This window comes from Cygnus atratus, chromosome 4, assembly GCF_013377495.2.
Source record: "Cygnus atratus isolate AKBS03 ecotype Queensland, Australia chromosome 4, CAtr_DNAZoo_HiC_assembly, whole genome shotgun sequence".
NCBI lineage: Eukaryota > Metazoa > Chordata > Aves > Anseriformes > Anatidae > Cygnus > Cygnus atratus.
The window spans coordinates 28,199,821-28,214,198 of NC_066365.1; the positions used below are offsets into that span (position 1 = coordinate 28,199,821).

General features: G+C 39.4%; 1 protein-coding gene across 1 annotated transcript; it reads right to left on the reverse strand.

Moving 5' to 3' along the window:
- Window positions 1-3,741: 3,741 nt before the first annotated feature.
- On the reverse strand, window positions 3,742-10,209 carry SMIM31 (small integral membrane protein 31). Its single transcript, XM_035554412.1, has 2 exons — window positions 10,098-10,209; window positions 3,742-3,815 (listed from the first exon to the last, which is right to left on the reverse strand). Exons 1-2 carry the CDS (start codon window positions 10,207-10,209, stop codon window positions 3,742-3,744), a joined length of 186 nt encoding a protein of 61 aa, XP_035410305.1.
- Window positions 10,210-14,378: the final 4,169 nt, after the last annotated feature.

Here is a 14,378-nt window from a genome sequence, read left to right on the forward strand (position 1 = left end):
GAACAAGAACCCATGGGAACAGAAAAGGTCATCAGAGACTAGCAGAAGCATCAACTAATTTGGACACTCACATTTCAAGTGTTTCTAGCTACAAAAACATGTTGAAATGAGTCTCAGTGTGTGCTCATGCAGGTGATTTTGCAGTAGAGCACAAACCCAGAAGAGATCCCTGAGTTTCGAGAGTTATTTTCTTCCCATATTCTTTCAGGTATGAATTCTCCTACTCACAGAGAACCAGGAAGCCTCTATCCTACTTGCCAAATATAGCCTTCAAAAAAACCCTTTCTAACCACCACTCACACAGACGGGGTGCAAGATATCACATTACTAAAATTCAGAGGAAAAAGTAGAAGTGGTAGACAGAGTGTGACAGAGTAATCTTATTTATTGCCTACTTGCAACCCAAAATGTTGGGTTTTTAATCTGGGAAGGACTCCTTAACCTCTGTTGCACTTACTCTGCTATATATTTAACATCAAAATATACCTCCCAAAGAGATGAAAACTCTTGTTTACATCTGAGTTTAAGAAGAAAGTCATCCAATCCACGAGTATTACCCAACAATTCAAAAGCAATTCTGTGACTCCAATACGGATTGATTTTAGTCCTAAAATAATATATAACAGTTCTTTAGGGATTCCTGGGAAAGTCTTAATGTTCCATTCTAACTCCCACACCATTAGTTTGAAAACATAAGGCTGTTTTTTCTTTCCTTTCTATCCTCCCATGTAGTGCTTTTCAAAGGTGGCTTATTTTCCATGAGTTTTGCCACAAAAGGGAGTTGGTAAACTTTAAAGTCTATGTGTGGGGAGGCAAGGAGCAACATGAAAGCACCCTGGTAATGTTTTTGTGTGTAGGGGGGAAAGACTTGCTGTAGGCCTATTAGGTTTCTCCAGAATTTTTCTCAGAAAAAAAAAAAAAAAGACAAGAAAACTGTCTTGCCACTAATGACCTTACCCCTTGGATTTTGTGCTTAATTTTGATGCAACTTTCTTTGAACACAGACATTTCACTCTGATCAGCAGAAGGCATTCCGTGTTCCCATTACTGTGCCAGTTTGGAGTTGAAATTCTGAATTCAGCCTGCACTTGACAGAGCAGTGACAGGTGATGGTTTTGAATGGTGTTTATGCTGAGTGAACTGGAGGTAGGAAGGAACAGCACTTGCTGCTATGAGGCTTTCCTCCTGCCAACTGCATGGAGCAATCACCCAAGCACCTGATCTGGTTCTCTACACTGCTTCCCTAGGAACTTTCTCCCTGGGAGCGTGCCTCCTTCAATGCTTTCTGCCTTACCTCTGAGCTCTTTGGCATAACTCCTTTAGTGGAACAGGAGCACAGCCACTACTTATGTTATAATCACTTAGTGGGTAAGACCATTCCTGTAGGAAGTGGAAAACTTATTTTCAGTGCCTTCCCCACAGGAGCCTAAAGACACCAAGGAAAGTGCTAACTGCCACATCATGATCTAAGCGGAAAGAAAAATCTATCCTCTTAAAAATGTGCAGAAAATCATTAAAATTGAATAGGCTTCTGCTGTGGGTTGTGCACTTGCCCAGAGGACAGTGCACAAGGACGAAGATCTATGTTGTTCTTATTTTAAAGCCTATTGGAATTGTTCTCCACTCAATAATATTTGAATGAAGAAAGCTGACAGTGCAGTGTAGATCTGGCTTGCTGTTGGGGATGGGAAACAGGCTACAGAGCCATCTCTAGCTCCAGAAAGCCTGCCCTGGAGTAGCGCAGTGGATCACTTCAGCTGGAGCAGCAGGGCACGTTTTTGCAGCATGGTGACTGGAGGAGCCGAGGAACTGAAATCTTCCGCTTTCCAAACAAGCACCCCCCAGCTTTTATTTAAAAGGAGAAGTAGCAAAAACAAACACCACTACTTGCTGTTGTGTTTTAAAAAGAGGGGTGAATCTTCTGAAAAGAAAGGTCAGGTTGTTTACCTCCCTCTGGCAACTCAGTTCGGCTGTGCAGTCACGGAGCCCTGCGTTAAGAAGGCAGGTCATGCCTCTAGGGCAGCCCTGGTGGGTCCAGCACATGGTGGGACTTGGGACCCAACGCTGTGCACAGCACCGCATTTGGCCAGATGTAGACAGACTGCTAAGCATACATGGCATGGTACATGCTGCATCTGCCCAAAATGTACGTCTCTTTTAGCATCCTCTCTGACAGTGACCATTAGCAAATATTTAGAGGAGTTAAAGAAACAGGCACAGAGTGAGCCTTCCCCAAGGCATCCTCTCTCATGAGGTTTAGGAAGTCCTCAGATGTTTAGGAACTTCTTTGTTTGGCATGCCCAGGCCTGCTCACAGCAACCGACATGTTCATCTCTGGGGTCAGGAGCCTAAAAGTTAGGATAACCAAACCCTTCCTCAGCTTTGATCCCTGAACTTTTCTAGCCTTTTTTTTTCTTTTTCTTTTTTGTCATCTTCATCCATCTCTTCCCCTTCTGGCCTCTATACCTTTAAAGACTCGGATGCTCCTAGTGACTCCAATTGCAGATAAGTTAAATTCAACCAGAGGAACCTGTACAATTATTTCAGATGAAATGCATTCTTTTACTTAATTATTCAGCAATAACCTTCACATTTTCAGCTCTAAGGCCACATCTGTATTGCTCTATTGCAGTGTTGCCGTATTTCACCATTTACTGTAGTTCAATCCCGCATAGGCTTTTCTGTTACTAAATAGCTGCAGCATGGGTGGTCCTATACAGTTTTCCTTTGAACAGTGTAAAATGCCCTGTTTCCCTTATGCAGTGACAGTCTGTTTTTAGCAGTTCATCTGCAAGTTCTGCTCCAAGCTATACTACTCCCCCAAGCCACCATAAGTCTTGAGATAAATATATGTGTGAGTACATATTTCTAGTATAGAGAAGAATATTATAATCAGAAATCATCCACATTAGCAAGATTAATTCCCTACCATTTTGACATGCTTTGTTTTAAATCATTAAATTAGGAGCGTAATTATAATATAGTCTCCCACCTTTCATTATCTTCAAACAGATGAATGCCTGGGGTACTTAAATTTTGAGAATGCCCTCTTAAAGTTAATCTTCAATTAGATGTAATAATCAGTTTTAAATAAAAATTTTCTAATTTTGCTTTAGAATTAAAAGTTGTCGTTCTGAGAACAAATCACATATACTCTTATTACTGATTATTGTGAAAGGAGCACTCTTTGACAATTACTTATTCCATCCCATGGACAAAGAAAAAAAAAAAAAAAAAAGCTCCCTAAAACTAACTATTCTGCTGGTTTAGACTTTGAAAATACTGACCTCTAGATCAGAATACATTAAGCGTATGAATTGTGGCTGCTGCTGCTGGAAAGAAATAGATACTAAACTTTCAAATGAATGTAGGTCACCAAGTGTTGTTCCCAAGATGGAGAAGAGGGTTTCTTTGTGGCTGAGGAAAGGTTAAACATTAATTCCCCAGGTTTCCTTCTGCAGATCTAACAGTGTTGTTAAGCACTTTGATTTTCCCTAGTAAGAACAAGTATATAGCCAAGTCTTTTTATTCCTGAAATTGTGTTTTGTAGGTAACATACAGGTAAGGATTGATGAAACTGTGGTGTTTCCATGGAAATGCATGAAAAACTTTATCACATTAAGCAGAGTTTTCTTGTTTAAGAATTAGTTACGAATTCCTAGTAATTGTTTAAGACAATTCATATTACAAGATGAAGTATTTCTTTTTCCTTGTTATTTTGTTCTCCAGTTTAATCAGATTTTACTTACTAGTACAAAACAATGCTCTCAATGTTACTCTTTTTTTTTTTTTTTTTTCTTTGCAGTGCTCAGGATCTGGCCCTTATCCTCTTGGTTCTCTAAAGTAGTAGCTGATGCACAACATTTATTATTCCCTTTGGTGGACTTTGGCAGTTTTAGCTGATGTCATTTTTCTAGAAATAATCTGTTCTTTGTAAATGTGTGATCATCGAGCTTGCTTGAGCCTTTATTTTTATAAGAAAGAGAAATAGAAGGGGGTTTGTCTGCAGGCTTGTGTGCTTGTAGTATTCCTTGTGGTTAATGACTTTACAAGGCTTAACAGCAGTTCTTAATCAAGAGAAATTCTTGTTAGAGAAATCATGGAAATATCAAAATTTCCTAATATTTAGCATGTTGGAGATATTAAAAGTATCCTACACATTTCAGAGAACAACAAGTTCTAAAGTGTAATTACTATTTGCCCTTTTCACTGTCCACGACATCAGTACTCAAATCATTGTAGAGATTTACAGAGGAACTGTCAAAGTGATCAGATCAGAAATACTGAACCTTATGGTCACTATTCTTAAATATCAAGGATAAAAAATGTATTAAAAATATGCAGTTTCATTTTCATGTTCTTCTTTGTTTTGTTATTTTTTTGTTAATAGTTCGTATGGATACAGATCCCATCCTGAGTCTCGCACTCCATGTGAGCAAACTGAGATTCAGTCAGTCATATGTGAAGGAACTCTGCGTATTGCTGCAATACTCTAGTATCCTCTGGCTGTATAAAAGGTTCCCAAGATCCAGATCTGATGATCTCCACCCCAGTTTCAAGCTCTGCCCTGTAGGACAGCTTTGCCTGACACACTGTTCAGTGTATGTTGAGGGGATACAGTGTTCCCGTCTCCGACTTTCTAGAGAAGTATAGGCCAATGGCTCAGGCTATCTCCCAGAAAATACTCTTAATGAAGATCTGTAAGAAGTGTTTTACTGACCCTTAGGTATTCTTTCAAGACCATCCTTTCCCAGCTTTAAAATTGCATTTCTCAAATGCTTAGAGCCATCCCTCTGGCACAGAAATGTTCTGAAATTATGCTGTTAGCTGACACTTCTGAGACAGAGCAGTCAGTGATACCCGGATCTACAGCAAGGGCTTTATTCCCTAGTATTTCCCATCCCAGAAGAGAAAATTAGATAGTAACTCACTTCCCTGAGCAAGGACATCAAATGTACTTTAAATTTTAGTGTTTATGTGTTTTATTCATGTGTTTATACATCTTATGATGACATCTGATGACAGATAAATTTTATTCAAGATACCTAAGCGGTCTCCAAAGCACAGGTCAGATTCAAAGTTCCCCAGCCTAAGGTATTTTTCTTGGTTGATCAGGAAGCCAGGTTGCCTCTTGCTTCTTCTCTCCTTCACACAGGGGAGCTTGCATGCCTACACAGCGGTGGCCTCCTGGCAGCAGGCATCAGAGCCTGTCCAGCAGTCTAGCCTTACAAGCATTCTGGAATGGACATCATGCCATTCAAATCCTCTCAGGTTTGTGAATGTCCTTAAACTGACCCAGACTTCCTAATTCGTTGGTGACTATGGCAGAAAAAGGGCTGCTACTTTTCCATCTGCTTGCTTACAAAGGCTTGGTGCTTCATTACCCAAGCAGATTGATGAGTGGCGTGCCACGTTCAGAGAGATACTGAAGTTCAGAGCTGTGCTTGCAACTCACTTTTCTTACTAACTTCCCAGCCAGCATCTCTTCTGTATGGATAGCTAGGCATCGGATTCAGGGTATTCTGAGTCCTCAGGCTGGAACAAGTCATTGAAAAACTGAAATATGTTTTTAACACAGCCAGTGTGTATCCTGTACTTTTGCAGAAGGATGGCATTTACCATGAGCTTTATGAAATATCTTTTTAATTACATGGATCCCACAACACACTCCTAAATACAGACAGAAACCTTCCCCAGATTTCTGTATTAGTGGCAGAGTTATGGACTTTGTGCCAGTGGGGAGGGTGAAGGCATTGCGGTGCCTGTATGAAACAAGGCATCTTGAAGAATTTCAGTCATTTTAATTTAAGCAAGTTTTTAAAATAATAGTTTAGTATAGGCTATCCTTCTTTCTTTGGTTTTATATATATAATTGCTTTTCTTTCTGGCAATAAATAACCCATATTTATGGATGAGGAGAAACAGATGTTAGGGGGCAAGGAGTATTTCTTGCCAGTAGCTTCCTTACTGTCTTGCCATTTGGATTATGTTGTGTAAATGGAGCAAAATGGTAACTTTATTCCACTGAAATTCAATTTGTGCATATGAAGTCAAGTTTCCCTGAGGCAAAAATCAACTAAGGCAGTAGAACTCCCATGCACACACCTGTATTTGGAACAGCTTGTCACATAAGGAGGTATGAATGGCGAGACAGGCATTTTAATCATCAGATTTGAGATTTCAATGTTAACAGACACTGCTGAGAGCAAGGCTTCCAGGAAACCATGCGTTGCTTCTGGTCTTTGCAAGATAATTCTTCTCTAAATAGCACAGCTAGTGGTTTAGGATGACTAGAGAACTCCCTCCAGTGGGAGATTTATTGCATGAACTCTGTTTGAAACTGTGCTCTTCTAATGACTGTGGCAAATGCATCATAAGTTATTAATGTGTCTTGCTCCCTTTTACTTTTCTACAATAAATCTGTAATCTTTTATATTTCTTAAAACAAAACCCTGTAAAGCACATTGTGCTTTGCTTCGAGAAGCTGTGGTTTGGTCCATGAAAGGGATACAGGTCAGTTAAAGGAATTAAAGTCCAGGCTTACCTGCTACACATAAGAAGGAACCAGAAGCAGCCAGGCTGCTTCATCACAGTTATTGCTTATAGAGGAGAGCTCTGGGGCATGAAACTGGTGTTCCATATAGGTTGTGACAGTGGGTTTAGCTTCTCCTAAAAGGGCAGCTGGAAATACGTGCTGCAAGCTCCTTTGGAATGACAGATCTGCTACAGATCTCCAAGCAGCTTACATTCTTGTCAGCCTTTGCTCTAGTCTATGTCCTGTACCTCTGGTTGCACCAGATGTTAGCCTGTAGACCTCTACTTACAAAGAACAATAAGTAATGTCAGCAAAAAAAAGGTTCTGTAATCATGTAATGAATATTTTTTTGATCTTACATATAGAATTTCTGTAGGTTTGGTTTTGAAGCTCTTCCAGAAGTGCTATTATGCATAGTATAAAGATAATGATACATGCCTTATTTTAAATGTAATTTTCTTAATTGTTTCATGCTTCTTAGGGTTATGATTTGGAGATAGAAATCTTTTGACAACAAAACAGGCAGAGAACAGATTTTGACTATAGAAATTTCCTGATGGCACTTCTAGTGAGGCACTTGGCCATTTTTCAGCAGTGTCCGTCTTCACTGTGAAGACATAATTCCTGCACTTCTTCAGTGTCCTTCAAGTATCTCAGTTGTCATGTTACTGGGAATTTGTCTTACGAGGGTCTCACTTAATGCTGTCAGATGTCATTTTTCTTTCTGAACAGGGAAACCTTGTTTATTCAAAGCAATCATAGAATCACAGAATGGCTTAGGTTGCAAAGGACCTTAAAGATCATCCAGTTCCAACCCCCTGCCATGGGCAGGGACACCTCCCACCAGACCAGGTTGCCCAAAGCCCCATCCAGCCTGGCCTTGAATCTCCAGGGATGGGGCATCCACAGCTTCTCTGGGCAGCCCGTGACAGTGCCTCACCACCCTCTGAGTGAAACTTTTGTAGGAATATGTTATGTTTACAATCGCATGGATTACTGCATGAGGATAGTCTTACAGAACTCCCAACTCTGGCAAGGATGTAACGTGATCTATTTACTTACTATACAATACCATGATCAAATACTGTAAAACAAGGCCAGATTGATTTTTTAGGAAAATTTTCCTTATAAATAGTTTGGGAACCTTGAGAAATACATTATACTATTTATACTTCTCATTTTCCTTAATCTACCTGGATAGCTGGAAGGTACATGCTATGGTCTATCCTGTGGGAAAAACAAACATCATGCAAACTTCCTGGCCACAAGAGAAAATACAACCAACACATCTTCTCACAAAAGTACAACTTTCCCCTCCTAAGTTACTGAACCTAAGTTTAGATAAAAATCCTGCTGTAGCTCTTTTCTGTTCAGATAACATGCTATATGGAAGTCAAGGGAAACTGCCCCCCTTTTGGCTGTTTATAGAAGATACTGGCCCAGTGTCCTACTGCTGTATAATGGTGAGCATGCTTCAAGTCCTTTGCTGACCAGCTCCTGACCCAAACATCTATGTGGTTTTCACTTAGCTTTGAGTTGAGGCAATGTTTCTGATATGACACTCATCAATATTAGCACAAGGAGGGCAATAGAGTTTTCATTCTTCTCTTGCCACTGTGTCTTAGAAAGTTGGCTATGTTTTAGATTCTCTCTCTGCCAATCATTTCTCTAAATGTAGAGTTTAAAAAGACGTTGTAGGATAAAGACAAATGTGGTTGCAAGATGGTTTTAGTGCAGGAAGACACTGCCTGAATTCAAGGGTTATTGTGTTGGCAGAATAATTGCAATTTGCTCTCACTGCAGCTCTGACCAAGGTCCCTGGACACAAGCTGCCCTGAGTACAGCCCTAAGTTGGAATGACAGACCTGGCAGTGCTGAGCATACCGAGCTCTGCAGGACTTTTGGCACCCATGAGCTCTTACATCAGGATTCTGCTCTAATATAGTGCTCAGCAGAAGGTTTAGCTTTCTCTTTGCAAACTGAAAACACGGCCATGGGGGTAAAAACTGGATAAGTGGAAAGTTCTTGTGCAGTTTTGGCACTGAGAAAATATTGCCAGAGCTACTCGTACGTGATCCCTGTAGCAAATTACTGTGGAAGCTGAGGGCAAGGAAGGAGACCTAACCTTGTCCTTGCATAGTCCACTTGCAGGCATAAATGTTTAAAATCAATATGATTCATCTAACTTTCCAATCTTGAACGACATATCTCAGTTATAAACAGGTGAAACAGCATCTAGTTTTCATCTGCAAGTCTGTGCAAAATTGCCTTGCAGATGTTTGCTTGTTGCCACAGGGAGAGTCCACCTTGTCTGCATCCCTCCCCGGTCCCTGTTGGAGTGCGAGGAGCCGCTGTTCTTGCCATGGTTGTGCAATGGACCTCTCTGAGGAAAACCTGTTTGTGTCCATGCTGTCTGAATGAGGTCAGTTCTCATGGCAACCACACTTTGCCTGCAGAAATGTGCATTGTTTTCTAACGCTTTCCCCTTCTGTGTAGAAATTATGTAAAATCCAAGGCAGCAGAAGGGTAAGAAAGAAAACTACTTGGGATGCAGGCTGCAGAAGCAGTGACACTTATTTGCCTTCACGAGGATTGCTGGTGTTTCACAAATGATCAAGCAGCCTGAAGTTTTGTGAGACAACACACGTTAAGAACACTCCACTGGTGTTGCTCAGCAAAATGTCCATACGGGAGGTATTTTAGACAGAAACCAAATTAATGCAGGTTGAGTTACCATCAGATACGGCAGAAACCAGCAGCTATATTGCTGGGTGCCTTATTTCAGTCACCCCTTCCTTTCCTCCCCCCTGCCTTCAGTGTGAAGTTGGGCAGGACTGGGGTGATCCCATGGGAAGAGGAGAGGCTGTGCTTTGTTGGTGGGGCTTGCCAGCGCTCCCTGTGCCCAGCTCTGCTCCAGTGCCCGGCAAGGCTCCTGCCAGCAGGGGATTAGAGGCATGGCGATGACTGTGGTAGCACCGCACTTGTAACAAGAGAATTCCCTGCTGATGCTGTAAGGTTATGTTAAATCTCCTTTTTAGATCTAGCAGGGGATTAGGTTGTTCTCCCCCCCGCCACATCCCCAGATTTCAAAACCTTTTAAATGGGAGACAGACACCCTCTGTGCTTTGGCATTTTTTTGCTCTTACAAAAGGGAGCAAGGACTTGGCCTCCGCCTAATAAAAACAAACATTTACGTTGATTACAAGAACATCCCCAGCCTGACTGTTTTATAGTGCCTCCAAACACGAAGCAGAACTGTTACTAGGAAAAAAAAAAAAAAAAAAAGCTCCCTTGCAAAGAACAAGTACTTATTCATTGGGAGGTTACTTTCAGTGCTGCTCTGAGCCGTCTGGTGCAGCTCTCGGTCTCATACCTTAGCACAATTTCTGTGCTTGCTACTGATAATGTAACTGATTGCTGTCTGCCCTCTGTATGGTACTTGTGAAGCTGAAGTGTTGTGTACTACAAGTCTACCAGCAAGATCGATCGCAAAACCTGTAATTAGAATATTAGTCAGTAAAAGCTGTAAACTACTGTATTTATTTTAGATTATTTCATTTACCTTCTTTGTTGTCATGGGGATCACTGTAGATAGATGCCAGGGTAAACAAGGAGAAAATGACAAAAGCCAGCAGGATGAAAGCTACTTCAAGGTTTGTGAAAGGCAGCTCCATGAACTGTTACTGCTCCACCTAGGAAAAAGTGCAAACGTTGGCTCTGCTGGCTGTGGAGAGGGATTGCTCTCCCAGAGGAGTCAGGTCTTTAGTCAGAAGGATGCCAGATCCTGGTCTAACTGGTTAAGTAACTTCAGCAGGTAAGGGAACAATGCTGTCACTCATGCAGGAATGCAAATTCAAGCCCTTTTACTTACTACGTAGCACGTAGAGTTTGCTCTAGGAGGCGTTTACAGCTTGCTTTCACTATTACGAGAGCAGCTATTGAAGTAATGCTGCACTCAGCTGGATACCTATATCTATCTATATCCTATATGTATTTTATATATCTCTATGCAATGTATGAATCTTTCAGCATAGCAAAAAATCCTTATTAAAACAAAAAGTATCTGTAGGATAGCATAGATTTTCTTAGCAGTAAAACTTGTAGTATACACATACACTACTTTCTGTGTAGAGGAAGGTTTAACGTGTATGAGAGCAAGCCCCAGCATTACCAAAGCAATGAGCGAATTACCAATCAAGCCCCTGTCAGCAGTTAGTGAGGAAGTTCTGAAGTCAAGGGAAATGTAAAGTGTTCAGTTGCTCACAGGATTTAGGTCTAAAAATCAGTCTCCCAGAAGTCTGAAAACCAAGGAGCACATTTGTACAGAGAAGTTGTGAAGAATCAGAAGCAAATCAAGACATTGAAACAGCCTGTAGTAAATAAAGGGAAGCCGGCACTTACTGATTGCCAGGAATTTGTGTGTACATTCCATTGGGGTTTCTTCATAATCATCACAGTTTCATAAAATGATTCAGGCACAAGTCAATCACTTACAGCTGGAAGGATCTAATGCATCGTGGTTCCCTGAGGCTTTGCAGTTGCTGCCTTCCTCATGGCAGGTACAGTATACACCAGGCTAGAGACTCCCAGGGACAAGTGGTGAAAGTGCAAGGAGCAGGCACAGAGCTCAACAAGTTTTTTTCTTGTACCTGCCTACAGGATGCAGGCAATATGCATGCAAGCTGAAGCACAGAAGTTATAACAATGCCATTTAGGCAGACAAGACTGGAGTGTGTACACTGTAAAGCATGTTGCATTTTAAACCCTAGTAAAATATTAACATAATTGTAAACAAGATTAGCTAGTATAAGAGACCCAGCTCAGTGAATGGATCAGTAAGAATTTTAACATTCAGATCCATACTGATACAAACAATAATTATTAGAATGAGATGGCTGTGTCAGTAAAAAACATACCTGTACAGATGCAGCTTATACAAAAAATGGTCCTTTTGAAGAATCTTTCTGATCACTTTGGGAGTTATTCTGTATATTCTTGATTTCTAAAGGACAGGTGTGTTTGCTGCAAAATTTTGGTCTGAAAAACACAAATAGCATTTCTACAAACTAAAGCATCAGTCTCCTCTAATTATATTAGCTACATGTTAAGTAAATGGGATTTCTAAACGATCAATTTTTAATATTTTTATTATTCTATTATTTTAAAATATAGGTATGTATGACGTATTAGGTACTTACCCCATTTTATTCAATAAATGTAAGAATGGTCTGTTCCAAACAGATGTGAACTTACACCTGTGTGGCTTTTGAAAAATATTTTATTGACTGACTATATGCATGCTTTTTTCTATATAACAGGTAACATTTATGTGTCTGCCTGAATTTAGATATGGATTCAAAGCTTACAGCTTTTCCTATATAGGGAGTCAAATTCTTCCATTATCCCATATGTTGGTAAGGTTAATGTATCTTTCATGAACTTCTTAGCTGGAAGAAATAAATTAGTATGCAATTAAAGAAGGATCCTAATTTCTGGAAGTTCTCTACAGTTGATATTTTTTGATACATAACAGTCTACAAGTTCTTTCAGGAAAGTTAGAAGCAAAACTGATATATTTTGTATAGTTGTGTATATATGTGTAGTATATTCATTTATTTAAATGATATTTTGACTTATACATCATTGATTAGTTAAACATAATCATAAAATCTTAGACATTAGGCACAAAGAGAAAAAATTGATCTGAACAAAGTAAAAGAAAAATGCAGAGATTTTACCGATAGTTGGTAATGCTTTTGAAAGTTGTGAAGTCCCACTGAAAGTTGTTGGCATATAAGCTCTTTAACTGTCTAGCACAATGCATTTTTTTCCCTTCATTGGCAGTATGTGCTTACGTGGTTTTCATACCTTTAGGACAGAATACAAGCAGAGCCATCTACTGGTGCTGAGGTACAACAAACACTAAAAATAGTGAGCTGATAAATGAGAAAGTCATAAACACTAAGAAATGTTTAAAAAGTGTGTGGCTTCGTATTTCTTAATTCTGGATTAGGGCAACAATTTTATTAGCAAATATATGCAGCTGTCAGAATATGTGTAATTTGATTTAATATTAAAAATCACAAAACAGTATGATAAATTATTAAACTGCAATGTTAATCTATTTGTATGTTGTCCGTCGTCCACTGAGAAAATACCTTATCTGTTTTCTTGGAGACTAGTTCAATGGAGACATGGTCAATGAAAGACCAGAATATTCTGCTTGTATCTCCTATGTTTGTCACGAACATAGAAAGTGTGCAATATTTGTTAAAAATAGAAGGCCTATGCCTAACTGAAATCTTATTAATACTTTATGGAAGCTTTACAGGTAGACACAAATTCTGGTCAGATACCTCCAATGAGGCCAAAGAACACAGAAGGTTAACCCCTTGCATGTTTCTCTGTTGTGACTGAAAAACTGGTACCTTCGCTTTTGAGTACTTAAAACAAAATCAAAACTACCAGACAAACTGGAATCAAGTGCTAAAAGTTGTGAGCGAATAAATTCCATATGTTTAAGTTTATTTTGATCCAAGTAACTTTACAGAAAGCAACACATTTTGTTTGACTCTTTACGATTTCCTATATAAAAAGAAGGGCTGAATAACCCTTTAGTTTTGTGACAAATACAATGCAAAGCTATTTTCTGTAAATCTCCACGTGCTTAAGCCGTCTTTAAAGCTCAAGTTTCTTTTGGTCTTTAAAGTCATACTACAGAGACAAGGAACATAATCATCACATTTACCTAACCATGTTTATTACTTTGTTTGACCGTGGGAAACAGAAATACCATTAAATGTCTCAGGAAGGAATAAAGTTAAAAAAAAAAAAAAAGAGGAAAGAATGAACTCAAAAGCAATCACTGTGGCATCATCATATGACAGGAATCTTCAGAGCAGAGCTGAAGGTTCTGGTGTGCAGAAGAGTGTGGTCTTCTTGTTCAGTAATATTGGGAAGGTGTTCCTAAGTGACCTGTCTTTCCCATGTGATCTAATATGCTGTCCCTATTTATTTGGAGAACCGTAAGATCACTCTTCACCCTCGTAAGATGCATCTTTTGCTTCTGTTATAGGGACTATTTCATATTAAGGTTACACGAAACCTTCAGTCTTCAGTGCTAGGATTTTTGAGAAATTTTCCTCAGAGGCTGACATGCATAGCATATATTTTCAATAGAGGGAGACTTGTTTTAGGACAATGCCTTTTGGATATGACTAACCTAACAAAACATGGGTTATTCACTCAGTTCATAATATCATTTTGAAAGCAGACTGTAATGAGCTGGATAGAAATGAGGAAAAGAAATTGTGTAGGTGTGGGAAAAGATGTTGGTAGTGACCAAATAAAGACAAAGGTTGATACCCTTGTAGAGAACTTGGACCAGCCTTCACTGTTACTATGTATTTACAGGGACACTACTAAAATACTATAAAATTACCACACTTGAGATACAGATGTTGACATTTTACTGGAGACCAGTGAAACTCCGGATCTTTGTAATGAATTCTGATGGCTTTGGAAATATGATTAACTTGGAAAAGATAGGGAAGATCGATATGATTTTTGAAAGGATTAAAAAAAATAAAAATTTTACATATAAAGACACTCTAAAAACAGATGAAGCCTAAATTATGTGCCTCATGACTTACCAGTTCACCAGGCAGGGAAAACGAGTCAGTGCCAGAGCTGGTATTCAATGGTTGTGTAATGTTTATTAGCCCAGCTTTTTCAATAAAATTTGTACACAAAGCAGTTTAATGACTGGATTCTACAGAATTTTATTTTCTAAATGAAATTCTGATCCTACAGGAATCTTTATAAAGCGGATCCATTAAACTAG